Genomic DNA, 23,013 nt, shown 5'->3' with positions numbered 1-23,013 from the left:
GTAAAGAGAGAGAGAGAGAGAGAGAGAGAGAGAGAGAGAGAGAGAGAGAGAGAGAGAGAGAATATGAATGAATATGAATGAATGAATATATATCCAAAGCAAGGTGAACATAGTGCCTGTTTCCACAAGCCATACCAGAAAACTAGACTCACAAGTCAAAGAGGTTGGGTAGAATATTCAGGAGGGCCATGCCTAGTTAGTAGAGAATAATTAGATTTAGACTAAGAATTGCTGTGGGGCTGGGATTGTGGCTCAGTGGTAGAGCGCTTGCCTAGCACATGCGAGGCCCTGGGTTCAAGGGCACCACATATAAATAAATAAAATAAAGGTATTGTGTCCAACTACAACTAAAAAATAAATATTAAAAAATAAAAAGAATTGCTCTGAACACAAGTAACAAATTATAAAAGACCCAAAATTATTAAACTGTTTCCAAGTAACAACTGCATTCCAGAGAAAAATCCATGAAGACTTACAGGACTTCCAAAATATCCAGCACTCAGAAAGGTTAAAATTTATAATATTTGATTATCTAAATCAAGACTATTAGGCATATAAGAAAGCAGCAATACATGACTCTCAATGAGAAAAAACAGTCAGAACTGACCCAGATGTCAGAATTAGCAAATAAATTAAAGTAATATTAATTTGTTTGCTCATTAATTTGTTTGATTAAAGTAGTATTTTGTATGGCCAAAAAGTTCACTTAGAAGATATTTAGAAAAACACCCAAATTGAACTTTTAGAGGTAAAAACTGTAGTGTCTGAGATTTAAAAAAAAAAGGAATAATGGGCTGGGGTTGTAGCTCAGTGGTAGAACACTTTCCTAGCACATGTGAAACACTGGGTAAGATCCTCAGCACCACATATTTACACATAAAAATACATAAAAAAGTGGAATGAGATTAATGGTAGATTAGATACGGAAGATAAAAGATTAGTGAACTTGAAGATAACAGCAAAAACTATTCAAACTAAAACAAGAGAAAATACTTCTACAGGATATACTTGGGGAAGAAAAATGATCACAGAAAGATACAAGAAGGACTGGGAACCTAACATTACATTAACAAAAATAGTGGTAATGTCTACTTTGGGAGTAAAAATGAGATCTGAATTATTGATTAATCAACAAAAACGTATAAGATGAATGAGGCAAAAGATATCAAAGTTAATAACAGAGAGCACACAACTTTTGTATCAGTGGAAATAGCTTTTAAAAGAACTAAATCTTCATTTTCCATGGATGGATATCAACAGACAATGCCGGACTGAAAAAAAAAAAAAGGAATAAATCAAGAAATAGCAACATAAGCAGTGATTTAGAAGTGTGGAAATAATTACTAGAAGAAACAGATAAGAGTTAAGGTAGATGATTCTGAATCAGGGGCTTGAAGTTGAGTTGGAATGAGACTGCTCTCTTTTATCAGAAGCCTTAACAGCATTGTATGAGTTTTAACAGCCTGTAAAATTAAAAATCTTTAAATCAATTTTTTCAAAAATTGAAGAATTGGGGTTTGCATTGTGGCTCAGCAGTAGAGCGCTCCCCTAGCATGGGCGGGATCCGGGTTCGATCCTCAACACCACATAAAAATAAAGGCATTGTGTTGTGTCCATCTACACCTAAAAAATAAATGTTTTTTTAAAAAATGAAAGAATATTAGTCAAGTGATTTCAAGTTCTTAGTTTATGTTAGAACTACAGATAATGTACATCTTCCCATGAAACTGAGTTTCTCTCTGCTCTTTATAGCGAATCGTAGAAATTTCATTGGTACAAGTCAAGTGTCCACATCAGAAATGCTTGAGACACGAAGTATTTTTGATTCTGGAACATTTGCATACCTGAGAGAGATCTTAGGGATGCAATCCAACTCTAAACATGAAATTCATTTATGTTTCATGTATACCTTATACACATAGATTAAATGTAATTTTTTTTCTTTAAACCCAGGGCCTCATACGTGCCAGACAAACTCTACTACTGACATACATCACCATCCCTTTTCATTTTTATTTTGAGACAGGGTCTCACTAAGTTGACCAGGCTGACCTTGAGCTTTCCCATCCTCCTGCCTCAGCAAATTCCACCAGATGTGGAATTTTCCTTTAGTGGTATCATGTCAGAGCATTTTGATTTTTGAATCAGGGATGCTCAACCTATTAAGGAATACCAAATACTAGAAAAGATACAAAGAGTCAACAGTAAATAAGGAAAAGGACAATAAAAAAATCATCTTAAGCTCCTAAAGGCAATGCACAATGATTGATATCAATGAAGTACTCTGATGTTCTGATAGAGAAGAGTATTATATCTTTCTGCAAAAGTGAAAAAGTAATTATTGGGGAAGAAAAAGTCAGGGCAAGTTGGAGCAAAAGAAATCTTTAATGGACTTGTTTTTGCCTAAAGCAGTGTGATAAGCAACCTTTAAGCATTACAGATTAGTGACCTGGTAATTTCAGAAACTAATCATGTGATAGATACAGTAAGAACATAAAAAAGAGTGAGAAAATAAACTCACAGACTTTCATAGAAGATCAGTGTAAGAGCTAGAAATACACAGAGTTTGCCTGTAGGCCAAGGTTTAGTACCAACTGGCTTATTCTTGGAAAATGAAGACTATTAGTCAATGATATAAATACACATTCTGTTAGGTGCCTGGAAGAACCATGACACAGTTGAATTGTGATGCTGGCATCTATGTGCACTGTCTAAAGTTATGTAAGGTCTGCTACTCACACTGCTTTGTCTCATAAACTGTACCTTTCAAGGAAGAAAGATGGAATCTAGCCTTAGATTACAGGTAGTAAAGAGGTGTGAGAAGGAAAAAGAAAGTATATGACTGGTATAGACCAGCAAGGCAGAACAGCCCTTTGGAAATAGGAATATGGAATCTCTCCTGATCCTCAACAGCATAGTGATGTAATAATTTCACTTCCAAAAGTCCTTTTTAGAAGACAGACTTCCAATGAATTTTAACACAAAGTGTAAAAAAGAAGTGTTAGTTTACTAGCCTACTTTTGTTATACATTGCAGCCTCTTTAGTATCTAGAGACTAGATTATTATAAAATTAAGATTCATTTGTCTAGTACACAATATATAGAGGAAATAAGCTCTCAAAAAATGAGAAGCACCATCCTGGTGCTCCTGCTTGGAGAGCATTTACCCATTACTATATAAAATAATAAGAGAAAGTGTGATTAAGGTTATTTTGGTCACACATAACTTGGCAGGCACACTGCTAATGGGTGAACAGCTTTGGGGGAAAAATTGTTTTAAAGTCTTCTATCAGTTTTATAAACTTTTATTGACCATTTACCATGTGTGAGGATACAAAGAAGTGAAAAAATATGGACCACATAAGAGAGTATAATCTAGAAAAATATAATCCACAATAATCCATTAATTGAGGAAACAATACAATGCAAGCAAATTGGTGGCATAAAAAATGAAAGTAAGACATTTATGTTTTCTAAAATGCGTTATACGTACTGTTATATTTTAGGCAAATCAACCATTCATATCAAGTTTGTCAAGAAGAGGTTTCTAGTTAAAACAGAAAAGGAATTTAAAGATTATTAAGGAACTTATAGAAGCTCTGTTGAGGGTTAGAGAAACAAATTTACAAGACGTGAAGACAAAAAAGTCTCAATCATACTCAGGAACTTCTCCAGAAAAAATTAGACGGCCAATACTATTTAGTACCTCTGATACTAAGAACCTAGGACAACCACAAGCTTCTTCTACCTTCATCTTCATCAAAAGACAAACTCTCTTGCCCATTACTGCCACCTGATTGCTTCTATGTACTTCCAAGTAAGAAGCATTTGTCTGGTTATGTGCTTCTACTTTAGCTGTGAGTGGGTATGAAAATATAAAGGTTTGGCATTTCTTTTGTGGTGTCAGGATTTGTAATAAGCGAAATTACCAAAAGGTATGAAAGCTATCCAAAGTGCTGAGCGGGCACAAAACACAAATGTCTATTTCATTAAGTCACTGTTATTATTGTGTTATACAGGTTCTGGAAATAAATCACTTAATTATAGCTAGCTTTTATTTTCCAAAAATATATGTCACTTATTGTCTTAACACCAGTGATTTCCAAATGAATAAAGTATCAGTAAGTTCATACAAACATGTAAAACAGAGTATTAAAAAATACACAAAATTTCTGATTATCCAATTTTATAAAAATTAATAGTGAATATATCCAATATTTTAAGATTTTTTTTATTGGTTCATTACAATTTGTGCAATAGTGGGCTTTGCTGTGACATAGTCATACACACCTAAAATTTGGTCAAGAAGTTTCTAGTTAAAAATTCCTTATTACCTCTTCTTTCCTTCCCCTCCTCCTTCCCTATGGTCCCTTTCCTCTACTCTACTGATCACCCAACTATTTTCATGAGAAAACTCCCCTCCTTTTTTCTCCCTAGCTTCCACATATGGGAGAAAACATACAACCCCTGACTTTCTCATTCTGGCTTATTCTGCTTAACACAATACTCTAAAGTTCCATCTATTTTCCTGCAGGGGACATAATTTTGTTCTTCTTTAAGGCTGGGTAAAACTCCATTGTAGATATACATATTTCCATACAGGTTGTACTAATTTACAGTCCCACCACAGTTTGTATGTGTTTTGGCCCCCATATTCTTGCCAACATTTATTATTTGTATTTTTGATGACTCCCATTCTGAATGACATGAAATCTGCGTAGTTTTGATTTGCATTTCCTTGGTTGCTAAAGATGTTGAAGACTTTTTCACATATTTGAGAGGTGTCTGTTTAGCTCATTTATTGTTATTTGTTTTTGTTGCTTTTGATGGAGGTTTTTGAGTTCTTTATATATTCTTGATATGAATCATCTGTTGGAAAAGTAGCTGGCAAGGACTTTCTCTTATTGTCTAGATTCTCTCTTCATGCTTTTGTTTCCTTTCTGTGCATAAGCTTTTTAACTTGATGCCATACCATTTGTTAATTCTTGGTATTATTTTCTCAGTTTTAGAAATCCTACTAAGGAAGTCATTGCCTGAACATATATATGTTGGAGTGTTGACCTTATGTTTTCTTCTAAGAGTTGCAAGTTTCTGGACTAATTCCTAGGTCTTTGATCCATTTTAAGCTGTCTTCTGTGCAGGGGGTAAGAGAATGATTTAGTTTCATTCTTCTACAAATGTATAACCAATATTTCTGGCACTTCTCTGTTAAAAAGACTGTCTTTTCTCCAGCGTAGGACTTTGGAGCTTTTATCAAGGATCAAATGACTGTATCTTTGTTGTCTATCTTCTTTTCTATTCCATCGGTCTATGTGTCTGTTTTTAGGCTAGTACTATGTTTTTGTTACTGAAGCTCTATAGGATAATTTAAAATCAAGTATTGTGATGATTCCTGCATTGGTGACTTACTCTTAGAACTACTTAGAACTATTCTTCCATATAAATTTATGGACTGTTTTTTCTAGTTTTGTGAAGAATGATATTGGTTATTTTGATGGAGATTGTTCTGAATCTTCATAACGCATTTGGTCATATGACCATTTTGACAATACTAATACTGCCTACCCAAGAGCATGGGAAGTTTTTCCATTTTCTGTCTTTGTTTTCTTTCTTCAGTGTTCTGTAATTTTCATTGTAGAGGGCTTTCACCTCCTTGGTTAATTTTATTCCTATTTTTGCTTGAGGTATATGAATGTTTTTTTCTCCTAAATGTCTTTTTCAGTGGATCAATTACTGTTGTATAGGAAAGCCACTGATTTTTGAATGTTGATTTTTGTATCCTGCTACTTTGCTGAATTTGTTTATTAGTTCTAGAAGTCTTTTGGTGGAGAGTTTTGTATCTTCTAAGTATAGAATCATTATCTGCCAACAATAATTTAACTTCTTTTCCTATTTGTATCACTGTTATTTCCTTTTCTTGCTCTGGTAAATTTCAAGCATTATATTCAGTAAATGTGGTAAAAGTGGATATCCTTGTTTTATTCTTAATGTGAGAGGAAATGTAGTCAATTTTTCCCCATTGAGTTTGTTTTCAGTTTGTTGCATATAGCTGTTATGACACTGAGGTAAGCTCCTTCTATCATTAGTTTCTTCAGTGTTTCTATCATGAATGGGTGCTGAATATTGTTAAAAGCTTTTTATGTACTTGTTGAGATGACTGTGTGATTTTTCCAGTGATTCTGTTTGTGTGGTGAACTACATATATTGATTTGCATATGTTGAACCACCTGTGCATCCTTGGAATGAAATCAACTCTATCATGAGGTATAATCTTAATGTGTTATTGAATATGGTTTGCTAATATTTTAGTAAGGATTTTAAAATCTGTGTTCATTGGTCTATTTTCTTTTCTTGCAGTGTCTATATCTGATTTTGGTATCAGGCTTCACAGAATTAATCTGGAAGTGTTCTACACCTTTCGACTTCATGGAATAATTTGAGACGCATTGGCATTAGTTCTTCTTTAAAGGTCTGGTAGAATTCAGCTGGGAATCCATTTGGTCCTGGGCTTTTTTTTGTTGTTGTTGTTGTTGGAAGGCTTTTTTATTACTTCTTTGGTCTCACTGCTTGCTATTGGTGTTTAAGTTTTCTATATTCTCTTGGCTCAATTTTGATGATCACACGTTTCTATAAATTTATCCATTAGACTAAACTGTGGAACTTCAAAGATTTTTTAAAATAATTTACTTTTGGGTTAGTGCATGCTCAGATAATCAGCTAAAAATTAATAGATGCCCTGATATTTATGGAGTTCCTTCCACTTGTAAAATATCAGTGGGGGAATTAAAGAATTATCTGAGATAAAAATAAAGATAAATAAATAAATAGAATTGTCAATAGACCATAAGGAAATTAAAGTGCTATATTAAAATCTTAAAATCTATAAGAAAATTACTCAGCTTGCTTTTTTTCATTTAAAAAAATTTCTAGCTCTAATTTATTCTACATGCTTGTTTTTTAAAAATTTTAATTTGTTATATATGACAACAGAATGAATCAATCAGCTTGCTATCTTGATCTTAAATTTTTAAGGGGTTTTAACCTATTTAACAAAAGGAAAACTTATCCTCTCACTTCTTATGCCAAAGATTTTAATAATAATAATAAAAAAAGCTAAGTCTAAAGCACAACTGTAGTAATTTTAAGATCTTTGGCACTCTCCCAGTTTTCCAATATGATTTCAAAATTTCTTTTCAGATCCAAATGTACATCTACATTCTCAGCTAGTCTCTGACTGGAGATTGCTAGAATTGATAGGTTAATAGAATTTTAGGTGCCACAACAAAATACAGGGTAATTATATAGATGCAGGGAGGCTTTGTCTAGCATTCCCATATATCAGACCACAAGTTACTGCCTAGATGTCAGATTCTTCTGAGGTCAAAGAGAAATCTTGGGATAAGCTCAAAAGACATTTACTAAATTGCATATACAAATTTTAATATACAAGTTTTAAGATTTTTAAGATTACATTTTCAATTACAGAAGAAAAGCATGCTCATTTTAGAAAAATTAGAACATACTGGTTAAAAGAAAACGACAGTTTTCTATTTTATATGCACTTTTATATTTTATATGCACTTTTATGTGAACTCCAAATTTGGATGCATATAAAATCTAGAATACTTTCTTGGCACTGAAGAGAGGGAAAGAAGACTACTATGGCAAGAATGAAGGACAGAATAACATAAGGCAAGATTAGAGAGATAGGGAGAGATCAAAATATGAAAGTAAGATCTTATAAACTAAATTAAGGCATTAAAGTTTTTGTATGGTTTACTTTGTTTTAAGGAGATGCTACATTAATAGATGAGTGGAAGATCACATTTGCATTTCAAAAAGTTTACTCTAGTTTTAATGTGGAAAATAAGACTGGAATGAGGCAAGCATGAACACTGTTAAACCAATTAAGTGAAGATCACAGACATCTAAGTGAGAGAGGAAGGAAATAGATGAAAACAGAGAAGACAAAGAGAATCATGCATATTCAAGAGATGAAAGAAATAAAACTGTCCAGAGTTGAGGGTAGATTTGATAAGCATATGAGGGAGAGGAATATGTCAAGAATGAATACCAGTTTTCTAACTTGCACAATTCAACGGATGGTGGTGCTACTGACCAAGACAGGAAGCACTGCAGTAAGTCTTAGAGGAAAACCTGGTATATTCACAGTTAATTTTAGATATGATAAATTTGAAGAACATATCTGTACTACATATCTTTTGTTTGCCTCCAGATCTCTCTCCATCCCCTTCACTGTATAAATTTTTCTGTCTCAATAGGCAACCTCATCCTCTGGTTTTCCTTGAGTTCAGTCAATGGAAAGCCCTGGCAGATAATCAGAGTCAGGCAGAAAAGTAAGGTGAAATATTTATTCCCTGGGTTTCCTCTCTGTGAGGCTGCCTTGGGCTGTGTCCTTCAATAGAAGGTATCCTCTCAAAACAAGTCTTTTTGTTTCTCTCTCCTGGGTAGCAGTAACTATTCCCTCTGTTTATCTTGGTTAGCCTTACCACTTAATGTTCTACTATATTTCAACTCCTTTAAAAATAAACCTTGAATTATTCTAAATTGAATACATGTTTTCTGACAGATGTGAGATACTGTTGTGACACTGATAGCCCATCCAGAGAAGATAGGCAACTAGGTTAGAAACTTACTTAAAGGAGAAATTTGGGCAAAAGACATGTCTCCATGGGGAAAGGAGACCCTAGGACAAAAAAATGAAATGTGGCAACATTTAGGCAGTTAAGAATCAGATGGAACTAGACAACAATGGTGCCTATGAGTAACTGGAGTTAAAAAGTTCAACGATTCATATTTTTCGAGAAAAAGAGTAGCTATATTTACTCTTCAAGTCAAGGATGCATTATAAGACATTTTAATGCTATAATTTATTGAACATTTTATACAAAACACATATGATGATAACTACATTATCAATACAACTTCCTCACAACTCTAAGATCACATTATTTTGGCAACATACCATAAAACATTAAAGAAGTTGTCATAACCATATGATTACCAGTATGACACACATATACACGAACAGACATATTGTGTAGCTATCTCTATATCCATTCTTAAGTGATACACATTGTAGCATTCTATAATAACAAAATACAAGAAATAATCCAAAGTGTCCATCTCATCTGGTAAATGGATACACAGTGATACAGTCACATAATGTAATACTATTATAACAGCACTGGCAATAAATGAAATAGTTTAATATGGATAAAGCTCACATACATAAATGTTGAATGAAAACACAGTTGCCATTTATACAAAAATTAAAGACATGCAAGCAATGTTTATGTTATCTGTGAATATACATATGTAGTCAAAACATAAGAAATGCATGGAAATGATCATTTTCATGCATGGAAATGACCATGATGAAATAACTGGATCATACTTACCCTTCAACTGTAAACAACCACAAACTGAACAAAATATATAAACCAAATGTTTTCAGACATTGAAACAAATAGAGCAGAACTATGATCATTAAGATAAGTAAAATAAATGAGGCAGCCACTACAATAGTCCAGTTTTCTGACTAAAGGTATTTTTCAGACTATGAGTTCATGGAAAAGAATAGAGTCCAGTGGAGTTGAGTTCCAGGGATGGAGATTAGCATTCAGGAAGGATGAAGCACCTAGAAGTTGTAAGATAATTCCAAAAAGAAGAAAGACATACAGAAAAAGAGCTTCATAAATCTATATAAGGGTCCTCTTGAGACTCTGCTGAGTAGTAGCCTACGAATAGAATAAAACCCTACAAAGTTTGGCAAAAATGACCAATCATCACTTAGGAAACTTAGTGGAGATCTCAGAAGAATCATGCCATAGTAAGGATGAACTAGAGTAAAAGCTATATTCTAGACTCACTCTGGAACAGCTTAAAACCTGGACTTCAAAGGATTATCAAACCAATCTGCAAGAAACTTAACTGCCTGAAAGCAAAAAGCCCACCCTCTATAAACGGAGTTAAAAAAAAAAAACCCAGATACTGAACAAAGAAACATTCACAATGTCTAATTTCTAATAAAAATTATTGGACATGCCATGAAACATAAAAATATAATTAAGACCAGAAGAAATGTCAGTCAGTTGAAAGACCTAGAAACGACAAAGATGATGGAGTTAATAGAAAAGAACATTAAATAAAATGAACATATGATGAAAGAAATGAAGATACACACACATACATATACATATATAAAATTAAATATAACTTCTAGAGATGAAAAATGTATATGAAATTTAAAAATCACTGGAATGAACACTGCAAAAGATCATTAATATTGAAATTTAACTCAAAGAGGAAAACTAAAAAACCTATGGGTCAGAGAAATAAACTGAATTTCAAGCAAGATACATGTACACACATAATCCCATACCAAGTGCACAGCATAAATAGCTAAAAAATAGTAATAAAGAGAAAGTCTTAAAAGCACCTAGAGAAACAAGATCTACATTAAATATAGAGGAACAAAGATAAGAAGCATCAGCAGACTTTTCTAAAACACTGCATGTTAAAATATGTCATGTTTCAAATGCAGAAAACAATTTGTCAATATAGAGTCATAAATATATGTGAGTGTACCTGTATGTGTGTTTTCAATCCTTCAAAACATAAGCCATAATAAAAACTTTTAGACAAGGAAAAAAATTCTCTAAATCTAGAATTCATTTTTGGTAGAACCATATCACAGGAAATATTAAAAGAAAATTCTTTTTTTCTTTTTGGAACCCAGGGGCACTTAACTACTGAGCCATATCCCCAGCCCTTTTAATATTTTATTTAGAGACAAGGTCTCACTGAGTTGCTTAGGGCCTTACTAAGTTGCTAAGATTGGCTTTGCACTTTTGATCTTCCTGCTTCAGCCTCCCAAACCACTGGAATTACCTGGGATTACAGAAATTCTTTAGGCAGCAGAAAAATGACACAAAATGGTATCAGGGATCAATACAAAAGAAGGCAGACTATTGGAAAAGGTAAATGTATGAATACATATAAAATGCTTTTTCTCTTCATTCTTAAATTTCTTAAAAAAAATAACCAACTGTTAAAGAGCATACACAGTAACTGTACTGGAGGTTTGTAACACATATACAAAGAAAATGTATGACAACAGCAGCATGGTGGATGGGAAATGGTAAATAAAAGCATACTGTAAAGTGTTCAATCGTTATTTGAAGCAGATGTTTGTAATACATTAAAGCATATCCTGTAATACCTCAAATTTCTTAAGAAATTCAAAACTGACCTATCATTAATAAGCCAATAATGGATATAAAATGAAATATTTAAGTAAAAAGGTCCAAAACACTTAATCCATTAAACAAAAATACAAAATCACAAGTATGTCTGTATCTAATAGAATTTCAAATTACATGAAGCAAAATCTGACAGAATTGAGAGAAAAAACAAATGGTCACGACACTAAAAATTGTATTTCTGTATATATTACCAATAAATAATTGCAAATTAAATTTTAAAGTGATTTACAATTGCATCAAAAACATGAAAAATATAAGGGAAAAGTTAACAAAATATGCAAAAACCATTTCACTGAAAACTATAAAATACTGCTGAGGGAAAGTAAACAATTACCTAGAAATTAACAAGTATCCATATATTCTAATTGAAAGTCCCTCAGGCTTATTTCTTTTTCCTGTGTAAATTCACAATATGATTCTAAAAGTACGTGGAAATGTGAAGATCTTAATATGACCAAATTTGGGGCAAAAAAATGAAGACTCATATCATTAATTTCAAAGCTTATTATAAGGCTACAGTAATCATATAAAAATATTATTAACATAAAGAAAGACCTATAGAAAGATTCATATATATATGTCTAATTGATTTTCAACAAAAATGCAAAGGTAAATCAGTAGTGAGTCCCCCCTCCCCCCAAATAAATGATACTGGATATCTCTGGGGGGAAAAAATAAACTTTATCCTAACCTTACACATCATACACAAATTAATTTCAAATAGATAATAGATAGAACCATAAAAACTGAAATTTAGAAATTTATGGTGGGGGAAAATTTTCATAACCTTGGTTAACCAAAAAATCCTATGTAGGTCACAAAAAGCACAAAATATTTTAAAAACTGATGAACTGAATTTTGCACACAAAAATTAACTTCAAACAGATAAAGACATAACCATAAAAAACAAAACTTAGAAATGTCTGGTTAAAAATGATTTTTATAGCTGGGTATGGTGGCACATGCCTGTAATCCCACCGGCTCTGCAGGCTGATACAGGAAAATCACAAGTTCAAAACCAGCCTCAGAAAATTAGTAAGGTCCTAAGCAACTCAAGGAGACACTGTCTCTAAACAAAATATTAAAAAGGGTTGGGGGTCTGGTTCAGTGGTTAAATGAACCCTGGTAACAGGGTTCAATCCCTGGTAACAGTCCCCACAAAAAAAGGATTTTTATAATTTTAGGTAAGCTAAAATTTAATTTTTGGGGGGCGGGAGTACCAGAACACAGTGATGCTTAACCACTGAGCCACATCCCCAGCCTTTTGTGTTTTTATTTTGAGACAGGGTCTCACTAGGTTGCTTAGGGCCTTGCTATTGGCTTTGAACTTGGTATCCTCCTGCCTCAGCCTACTGTATCACTGGGATTACATGTCTGCCTGGGTAAGCTAAAATTTCTTATAAAAATCACATACACACACAGAAAAACCTCACAAATGGTAAATATCTGTTTTTTCCACTAGGTTAAAGACAGTACAAATATAGAAAAAACATTGATATTAGAAAATATCATTCCCAAGACTTAAGTTCACAACAATAACAAACAAGGACAATCAGATTATCATTCTGGGTCTCAGCTTTTTCCCATATTTTTCAGCACTCTGTTTTCAGTATATATTTTATATTCCCCCAAATGTGATTTATAAGAAGAAAATTACACCAACTAATAAGGCATTAAGCATATGTCTGTGAAAAAATTTATAAATCTGTCTTTCACCAAATTTTAATATCCTAAATATACTTTCAGCAGCATAATTATTTATTTTTTAGTTGTCAAAGAACCTTTACTTTATTTATTTATTTACGTGAAGTGCTGAGAATTGAACACAGTGTCTCACACATGCTAGGCACACGCTCTACCACTGAGCTACAACCCTAGTCTTTGCCAACATATTTAAACAACAAAAATCCTATAAAGTTCAATGGTTGGTTGTTGCATTTTCAAAGAGATAAATTAAATTCAAAACTAAAAACTTTTTGCTCTAGAAAAACACTGAAAATAAGAAGGCAGGCAGGTCATGGACAGGAGAAAATATTTATAAGACATATACATCTGGCAAAAGACTTGTATCCAGATATAAAGAATTTTTACAATTCAATAATAAAATGCACAGGAATAATAAAAATTCAGGATAGTGGTTTCTTCTAGGGCATAAGAAAAGTATAGGGAGCTTTGCTTATACCTGTGCTTAATTTCTTTTAAAACTGTTGGGTTGTGGGTCCATAGAGTTTCACTGTAATCTTATTTACTCTTTGCTTTATGTTTAAAATATTCTACAATTAAAAATAAAGACATTAACCCTATACCTGAAAAGATAGCTCAATTCATATTAATCCACTAAATTATCATAGTTGTTAAGACATTAATGAACAACTTTTCTCCCATGGTTTATTCTCCCATGCTTATTTGGTGTCAAGCACATATAAATATATTAAAGACTGGAGAAAGGAAGAAGACTTAGTTAAATTTCTTGTTTCCTACTAGCCATTCCTACTAGGATGCTTAAATATTTCCATAATCACTTCAAAACACTTATTCAAAATATGTTCACTGTTCTTTTTCTACACTGGACTCACATTTTCAAGATTTTTCATTTTCTTTGCTGTCTTCCACCCCTTTACCCCATCCTTCTTTTTTTTTTTTAAAACAAATCTTAAGGAAAGCTGCTTAGGAGCGCAAGATCTAGAGCTAGAATAGAGGGTTCCAATCTTAAATTCACCATTCAAAAACTGCCTGACCTTGGGCAAGTTACTTATCTCTGTGTGACTCAGGATAAATGTTGAATACATGTAAGTGTTTAGAGCTAATTTGGCCCAGTAGTCATGCTTAATAAATGCTAACCATTATTTTATCTTCTTGTTGCTATTATTATTATTAATACTTTTAGAGTCATTTTTTTGTCTCTTCCTTTGTTCTCCCTACATCAAGGAAGGTACCCAAATCCTGTTAACTGTTCCCAGAACAACCTGACTTCTCCCTGTTTCCAATAACTAGTAGTGAAGGTCAAGATTACTACAGACTTCTTATAAGCCTTCTTTTTTTCCCTAATTCTACCCAGTCAATCTATCATATACTACTGTTAGATTTTTATCCCTTTCCAGTTGCTCTCTCCTGTCCTACAACAGGAAAGTTCTATGGGGCTCTACACAGGAAAAAAGGTATTTCACAGAGGGTTCCAAAATTAATAACTGCTATAAAAGCATGAACAGAAAGTTTCAAGGATGAGTTTTAATCCTACAAATATCAAAGCAAATTACATTTATTAAGAAAAGCAACATTTCTAATGGGGCTGGGGATGTGGCTCAGTGATAAGAGTTGCCTGGCATGCATGAGGCCCTGGTTTCAATCCCAAGCTCCACCAAAAGAAAAAAAAAAAAGTAGCAATATATTATAAATTGCCTTTTGACTAGCATTAGCAAGTCCCTATTCCATCAGCAATCACTCCTAATACAGTTAACTTGAGTTTCACTTACCTCTCTAGGCCCTAATTTCCTTTTGTTGTAAATAAAATGTAATATAAGTGCCATCACTCTATGCTCCCAGTACCTAGAAGGTACCACTAATTGAGCATAACACATTTTCCTGATAAATCCAAAATAAGCTCAGTTAATCAGGAAATGTATATCAATGGAAGAACTGGTAGAGGTCAATTTACATGTTATTCTTGAACTACATAATTTCTGAAGTTTCTCCTAATTTTAAAGGTCTGTGATTCTATTCTAAAACTATAAATCTACATAAAATTCATCTAATCTAAAATTCCTTTGAGGTAGTAAGAGAAATCTAGAAAGTATTATGAAATCTTTTATAGAAATTATTTTTTATAAGCTTCAAGGTAATTTGTTTTATATATTTTTAAAAAAATTTCACTGTGCTATTTCATTATGAATTTATACTCTGGTGATATTGCATTTTGGAGTACTATATAAAAGGACCCAGGAATTGGATATGGGTACAGAAAAGTTATGCAACCTACTCTTTGAAAAGTAATGCCTGGAAATCTGAACATCATGTAACTCTTTTTTTTTTTTTTAACATTTACCTTTTTTCTTCTTTTGCTCTCAGCTGTTCTTCCTGTCTCAAAACTTGAACCATTATAGATTCAAAAACTCCACTTGTCAAGCCTGCCAAACTTCGAGGTGTTGACCGACGCCTTGTTGAAGTGCATGCAGTTCCCTTTTCATCCTCCAATCCATAATAGCCTCTAGATGTAACTGCTATCGTTGTCTTTTCTCTCAAGTGCCTTGGAGAAGAATAAGTCAATTTATAAGGTCAAATCTTTGGGATAAGCAATAAACTCACTTTAACAGCATCTTAAGAAGAATCTTGTTTTCTACCTACATTAAAAGTATTTAGATAAACCTATTTTTTATCCTCCCCACATAATTTCTAACTTTCTTTAATCACATCATATAATTAGTCTGTCAGTCCCTTCTCTATATTTAAAAAATATTAAAACTGAAATATTAAAGTTAATACTTAAAGCACTATATTAATTCTTTAATGGAAAAATTTATTGTTTGAGATATATTTCATACTACATTGGTATGAGAAAAAGTATAACAACATTTTGGGAAAGAAAATTTACAATGATACATGAACACTTTGAGGAAATTATAAAAAAAATACAGCTTTACAATATATGATTGTAGGTTGAAATTTGGAAAACTTTCAACTAAATTGTTTAAAAATCTAGGAACCTACATTTCCTCTTCAATCTCATCATGTCTCCTTCTATGTTTTTATTAATACACTGGGATACTAATCTAACGCTTAAGAATAATGATAAAAAAGTTTCTTAGAAGTTTGCTTAATTATTCATGAGTCCCTTAATGAATTTAAAATAACTGATTAAAAACATTTACAATGAAAAGAGAAACAGTACATTAATCTTGGGAGGTTTTAAAAGCTAGGCTAACTACTGATTTCTGAATTAGTATCTATTATATGAGGGTTAATTATAAAAAGCTTCCAGGAAAACATAAGCTCTTCCACTTTTCTAAGATATGCCAGAGCCTCTGAAGGTTTTGTACACATTGTTTCCACAACAACAAAATCAAGTCAATACTCAAAAGTAACCAATCAACATATTGGATAGGAATTTACATGAATTAAATGTTGACCTTATATTTCTCTGCTTTCCTATAAACTGTCTAAAGGTCCACTAAAACATAAATCTTTATGGCATAAAATAACATTTACATGATTTATAAATGAATGTGCGTACTCTGGGGATACATATTAAATTTGTTTTTCTGCTCATGAAGTTAGTTTGAAAACCACTATTCTCATCAGGTAGTTTATAACTACCTGATAAACAAAATGTTTTCATATCCACAAAAAAGAATTTGTCACAAATTATTAAACTTCTACAAGATCTTGATCTTCTATTCTTCCAATTGTTATTCCCTCTGAAATTCTTCTTTATCCTCATCTAGATCTCTGATTCGTTCTTTGACTCATTTGCTGTAATACAATTTAGCCTCTTTTAGTTATTCATGTATTTAAATAGTTTAAACTCAATACATGAGTAACTTAAATCATCTCCCATGCCAATTATCTTTTCTATCTCAGGTACTTAGACTTTCTCTTACATCTCAGCCCAAAGCCTCTTTACTCCTTTAACTCCATTATTAAGCACTACAGTGAAAATACCTTGCAGTCTGTTTTCTAACTATACACACAACTGGGCTCAACTGCGACTAAGAAGACTTCTTTGAAGGTGGGCAGTTTCCTCTTTTGTTCTCCAGAACAGCAATTTCTAATGTCATCCTTATTCAAAAAAACTTCACCGCATTACCCACCATCACTTGGAAGTTGACTCTGTCCAATATTTATTTCACAGAAAAAATAACAGTAAGAGCTCCATTCTGAAGTAAGCTCAATTAACTTCCTGCTTCTCAAAAACCAAAATTATCTAAATACAGGCTCATCCTTACTTTGTTTAGTGAAAAATGCGCCTCCAATATTTTGATCAAAAACTAATCACTTCAAAGGTCTTCAGAATTTATATTTTATTAAATATCTTCTGCATCTTCAACCTCTCTTTCTCTAACTGCTAGGTGCCTTTAGCATATAAGCATGTCTAAGTTGTATTCCCCTTGAAGAGTCACATCTCAACTGATGATCTACTTCAACTTTCATTCACATCTCAATCTACTATAATATGGTATTTGTCTATACCTACTCTAATGAAATTATTCTCCCCAAATAATCTTCCAGTTATGAATTTCAAAGAATATTTTAAAACTCTTATTTTACTCAACCTCTCTGTACTATCTTGTATTCTCTTGTCAAGAACTTGTGCTAGATTTGGCAGAAAAAAACAGTTTTAGGTAAGCAGAAAGAGAGAAGCTACTAAATAAAGACAAAAATACCCATTCATACAACTTTAATTAATTCATTTAATATATTTACTGAGCAACAGGAACTCAGCAATGAATATGACAGTTTGTACAAATGGAATGAAAACTATGAACATCCAAGATGACTAACATTCAACTTGAAACAATGATGACACCTCTAATGAAAACCTTAAAGTAGAAAAAAATTTAGAAAAATTAGGGAAGAGATTTAGGTTAGAAATACTTCATTTTTAACATCTGATGTAATAGTTACACAACTGTGACTATTACATATTTCTGTCCATAGAATTTTGTAGTCACAGTTGTGTAACTATTACATCAAATGTTAAAAAAGGAAGGACTTAAAATACTGACTTGGGAGTGTTAGTGATAAAGAAGGCCATAAAAAATAAACAATATCTCAACAGGAATAAGTATAGGGATGTAAGATATAAAAGGTATAAATTTAGGAATTATTGAGGGTTACAAGTAAGAACACAGTAAAAGAAGGAGATTAAAAAAGATTAAAGGGGAGCTGGAGCTGGAGCTCACTGGCCTAGCACAGGTGAGACACTGGGTTCGATCCTTAGCACCACATAAAAAGTAAATAAATAAAATAAAGTCATAAAAAATGTTAAAAAAGATGAGTTACAGAATAACAGAAATTAATAAATGGAATAACAGAGGCCAAAAGAGAAGAGCTTAAGTGCTTAAATACTAAGTGCTCTAAACCGTTTAATTTTCCAGGTAGAATGAGAAAGGATGAAGTAAAAGCCAAGGATTGAGCAAGAAGGCGTTCATTAGTAAAATTCAAGATGGCAACTTTAGTAAGGGATTAAGTGAAAAGAATCTTAGGAGTTAAAAAACATTTCAAAGCCTTTGTTCATTTCTGAAATGGCACCAAATAATGTCCAAAAGAAAAAAATGAAGACAACTAGAGCTATTTTTCAAAACCAAATACATTGCTTAGAATATATTTATTTCCTGATTTTGTTTTGAATTTAAGGACAGTACAAAGGTAAATATAAAGTTTTTATTTAAATAGAAGTGGTATTTGAAAAGTGCCTTACTAACTTTAACAAGTTTGGTAAGCATTTTGAGTTGAGTTAGGGCTATTTTTTTCCACATTATTATTACTGCTACAGCTATCCCTTGCCAACAGAAAAATTCAGAGCAGGCAGAACAGAAGTTCCCTAAGTCATTCTCACTGTCCAGATATTCATGTTTCCCACAAGACGATAAAGTTGTGATGAGTCTGCAAAGAAGACAGGCAGATAGATACCCTGGCTGCCTATTTCTGACCAACTCCCCTATATATCTGACAAAAAAATGATGAGGCTCTAAAGTAGTAAATCGTAAATTGAGGACACTTTCAGATTCAGACAATGGCACAAACATGAAATACAGGGTGAGTCTTGCCCCTGTCTACCTGAAATAATAGATCTAACAGTGATACTGAAATCTGACAAGAGCTGAAATTAGGAGGATGTGACAAGTGGATGTTATAGTGTCCATAGAAAGAAAGCAATGTTACCAACTTCTCTTTTCATTTAATGAATAGGAAGAATATCATCCTTATATTCCACAAACCTATAATTTCTAATGTTTTCTCATGTATTTTTTATGCCAAGTGATCAAACATGGGTGAAACAATGTTGATTCCACTACATTATTAAAAAGCTACATATTTCATAGAAAAATAAACATTAAAAAAAACCTGGGGGAGACATTTTAATAGAAGACTCACTATATCAGATGTTAAAATAAATTTTAAAGTAATGACAATAGGGCTGGGTTGTGGCTCAGTGATAGAGCACTTGCCTAGCATGTGTGAGGCACTGGGTTCGATTCTTAGCACTGCATATAAATAAACAAACAAATAAATAAATAAAAAGAAAGGCCCGTTGACAACTAAAAAAATACTTAAAAATAATAACTCATCAGAAAATGAGTCAAGAGCACAATGGAGAAAACTTGAAACTAGATCCATATATACCAAAAACATATCCTAAAGATGGTATTTCAAAACAATGGAAAAAAGTAATGTTACATTTGGCTGGACATTTAAAAAAAAAAATAAAGTTGGACTTCAACCTCTCTCTTGACCCAAATGCTAGACAGATCCATTCATTCATCTCATTTATTCCTTCATTAAATATTAAGTGCATGGTAGTGGGCTAGGTGTTGGCATCAACATTTACTGGAAAGACTTCTTACTGAGCTTAATGACAATAAAGAAGATATATAAAATGCAAGTAAACAAATATGGACATAATATACAAGTTCTAAATTATATACTGTAAGTTCTGTGAAGGATAGTCAAGAATTAGGAAGTTACTCTGAGGAAGTAACAGGAGGAGGAGCAGGTCATAAAACAAACAAAAAACTAGGAACAGAATATTCTAGATAAAATATCAAGTATAAAGGCCCTGAGAGGCTGGAGTTGTGGCTCAGTGGTAGAGCACTTGCTCAGCAAGTGTGAGGCACTGGGTTCGATTCTCAGCACCCATATAAATAAGTGAAAAAAATAAAGGTCCATCAACAACTAAAAATATATTAAAAAAATAAAAATAAAGACCCTGAGATGAGAAACATTTTAGCAGGTATGTAGGAAGAAAAGAAAGTCAAAGTCCTTTTACTGTAACCTAAGTGTCAATGAAGCATTTAGTTTTAAGATGAGTACTGACTTCTTTTAATGTCTACTTTAAACATTCCATTCTGGCTTATCAGCAGAAAATAGAGTAGGAGGAAAAATGAGAAGCAGGATAAGTTAGGAAACTACAGCAGTATTTCAGCAGATGATAATGGCTTATACTCGAGTGGTAACAGTAGAGAAAAATATACAAGATTGATTGAATGATTATTATTTACTTTTGGTGCTGAGGATTGAACCTAGGACCCTAGGCATGCTAAGTGCATGCTCTCACCACTGAAATACACAAAATTTAAAATATATTTTAGAGACAGAAAGCTCACAATTGACATATTCATATGGGGAATAAGTGAAAAGAAGAATCAGTGAAAAACACTAGCTTTATGGCTAGAAACACCTGGTAGTAGGTAAAATCTACTAAGATAAGGCTTTCTAAAGATTAAGAAAAAAAAACAACACATAAACCAAACCAAAAGTTCCATTTTAAACATGTTAAAAGTGAAGTAACTAATAAGACACCCAACTGAATATCAGAAACTATTAAAAATAGTAGCCTCTTAACAGCAGGAGCCCCTGGAATTGGTGAGAGAAGGACCTTTATTTTTCATTGAGTTATTTCTTGAACTGTTTATTTTTTGCCACCAGATATACACATTATTTTTAAAATTAATAAACTATTAATAGTACAAACACTAATCACTGGATTGCTAACAAAATCCATATATATATAATAGTTACATTTCAACCATTTCCTTTAGATTTATAGTTACATTTTATATACATAATGATTTTTAATTATATTACAAATACTGTCAATCTTATTACTAAAGGTATCTGAATGTTCCTTATTCCCTGAAATTTCTTATGATCCTTTTCTCCAGGCTCTCTCACAGTAGAAAAGACCTCTTTCTCTCAATCCTTAACAGCTATTGCTCATAACAGCACAGCACTGATTTAGATGCCTGGGCTCTGGAGTCAAACTGGATGGATTCAAATCTGCCATTAATTTGTCTGGGCAAATTAATTTTTCTGTACCCCAGTGTCTTCATTTGTAAACAGGTTATATAAATCAACAATCATCTAGTGTTCTGAGGATTAATTTCATATGCCTAAAGCACTGCAAACAGTTACACAGTGACAATAAATGTTAACAATTATTAAAATTATAATAAAACAATTTCAAATTTTCTGCTGGGTTCTAGTTCTAATCCTTGCTCTAGACTGATAAACCAATTAACTGTTGAAAAGTACAGTTAAAAAACACAGTGAAGTAATGAAAACATTAGAAAACTAGTTGTGTGATGTGAAAAAACAAAAATATTTTTAAGGTAAAGTCTTACTGTAAGTCTCACAAACTCATCATGGCATAACTGATGATCTCAACCTACTTCTTAAATAGAATTGGAATGGTAACAAAACAAAACAAAATATACCTAATCCACAATGACAAAAACTAAAAATATTTAGGAAAAAGACCCTACCATTCAAACAAACAAAAAAACCACCATAGGGTCCTACGGCTGTTAATGTAGAACAGAAAATGCTGAAATAAAATAATTTTCTGCATAACAACATTTACACAAGTAAAATAAAATCTTTATAGGTGATAAATGGGATATAAAAAAGCATATATGTGAAATCAAAAATTATATTGATCCAGGCAATGGTGGCACATGTGTATAATCCCTCCTGAGCTGAGGCAGGAAGAGTGCGAGTTCAAAGCCAGCCTTAGCAACTTAGCAAGGCACTAAACCACTCAGTGAGACCCTGTCTCTAAATAAAAAATATAAAAGGGTTGGGGATGTGGTTTAGTGATTAAGTGCCCCCAGGTTCAATTCCCCAGTACAAAAACAAAAAAATTATATTGAATTTTGTGTGAATAAATAATATATATGTATATAGATAGGCTAAAGAGGCTGTTATAACAATTACCTCTATATGATGAGATGGGTGATTTTTTTTCAATCTTAATTTTTTGATAACTTTATGTTTTCCAAATCTTCAAAGAGCTTTCAACCACACTGTTTTTAACAGAGTATATAGGATATTGAAAGAAATACATAAATGTTAACTATCAATAGAAAAAGAATTTAGACTGTTGATAAAAAAATTAAAATTTCAGCTACCCTATAATTTAAATATTCTTGCCATAAAACTTTTAAAATGTCTTTTTAAAAAAAATTTTTAGTTTCTGACAGACCTCTTATTTTATTCATTTATTTATATGCGCTTCTGAGAATCAAACCCAGTGCCTCACACATGCAAGGCAAGTGCTCTATCACTGAGCCACAATCCCAGCCCTAAAATATAAGTTTTTTTAAAAAAATTTTTAGTTATAGATGGACACAATACATTTAGTTATTTATTTGTAAGTGGTGCTGAGGATTGAACCTAGTGCCTCACATGTGCTAGGCAAGCACTCTATCACTGAGCTTCAACCCCCTCTAAAATTTAAGTCTTAAAAATAACCAATAGATTTTGAGAGCCACAGCCAAAGGGGCCCCAGCAAACTTCCAGCTGCCAGCAAACTTCCAGCTACCAGCTGATGATTGGCTCACAGCGGCCCCAGCAAACTTCTAGCTGCCAGCTGATTGGGTCCTCTGTGGTGATGCTCATTGGGCTGTTTCCCCGCCCTTTCAGACCATGGAGCTGCTCATTGGGGGACTTTTTTTGGCTCCGCCCACACGACCCAGCCAATTGGCCTCAAGAGCAGGAGGAGTGGGGGAGG

The 23,013-nt window shown here is 32.7% G+C and overlaps 1 protein-coding gene across 3 annotated transcripts in view; it reads right to left on the bottom strand.

The window, feature by feature from the left end:
- Positions 1-23,013, bottom strand: part of Kiaa2026 (KIAA2026 ortholog) — a 92,790-nt gene that overhangs the window by 58,144 nt on the left and 11,633 nt on the right. For 2 of the 3 annotated variants that reach the window (XM_048806803.1, XM_048806804.1), the window contains exon 2: positions 15,331-15,531. The exons of the other annotated variant lie outside the window; for it this stretch is intronic. In XM_048806803.1, coding sequence (XP_048662760.1) covers positions 15,331-15,531 — 201 coding nt within the window. The remainder of the gene's footprint in view (positions 1-15,330; positions 15,532-23,013) is intronic. 3 annotated transcript variants of the gene reach the window in all.

Source organism: Marmota marmota, unplaced genomic scaffold (genome assembly GCF_001458135.2).
Source record: "Marmota marmota marmota unplaced genomic scaffold, marMar, whole genome shotgun sequence".
NCBI classification, from domain to species: domain Eukaryota; kingdom Metazoa; phylum Chordata; class Mammalia; order Rodentia; family Sciuridae; genus Marmota; species Marmota marmota.
The sequence above is the reverse complement of the archived record's forward strand: the minus strand, read 5'-3'. Positions and strand labels throughout refer to the sequence as shown.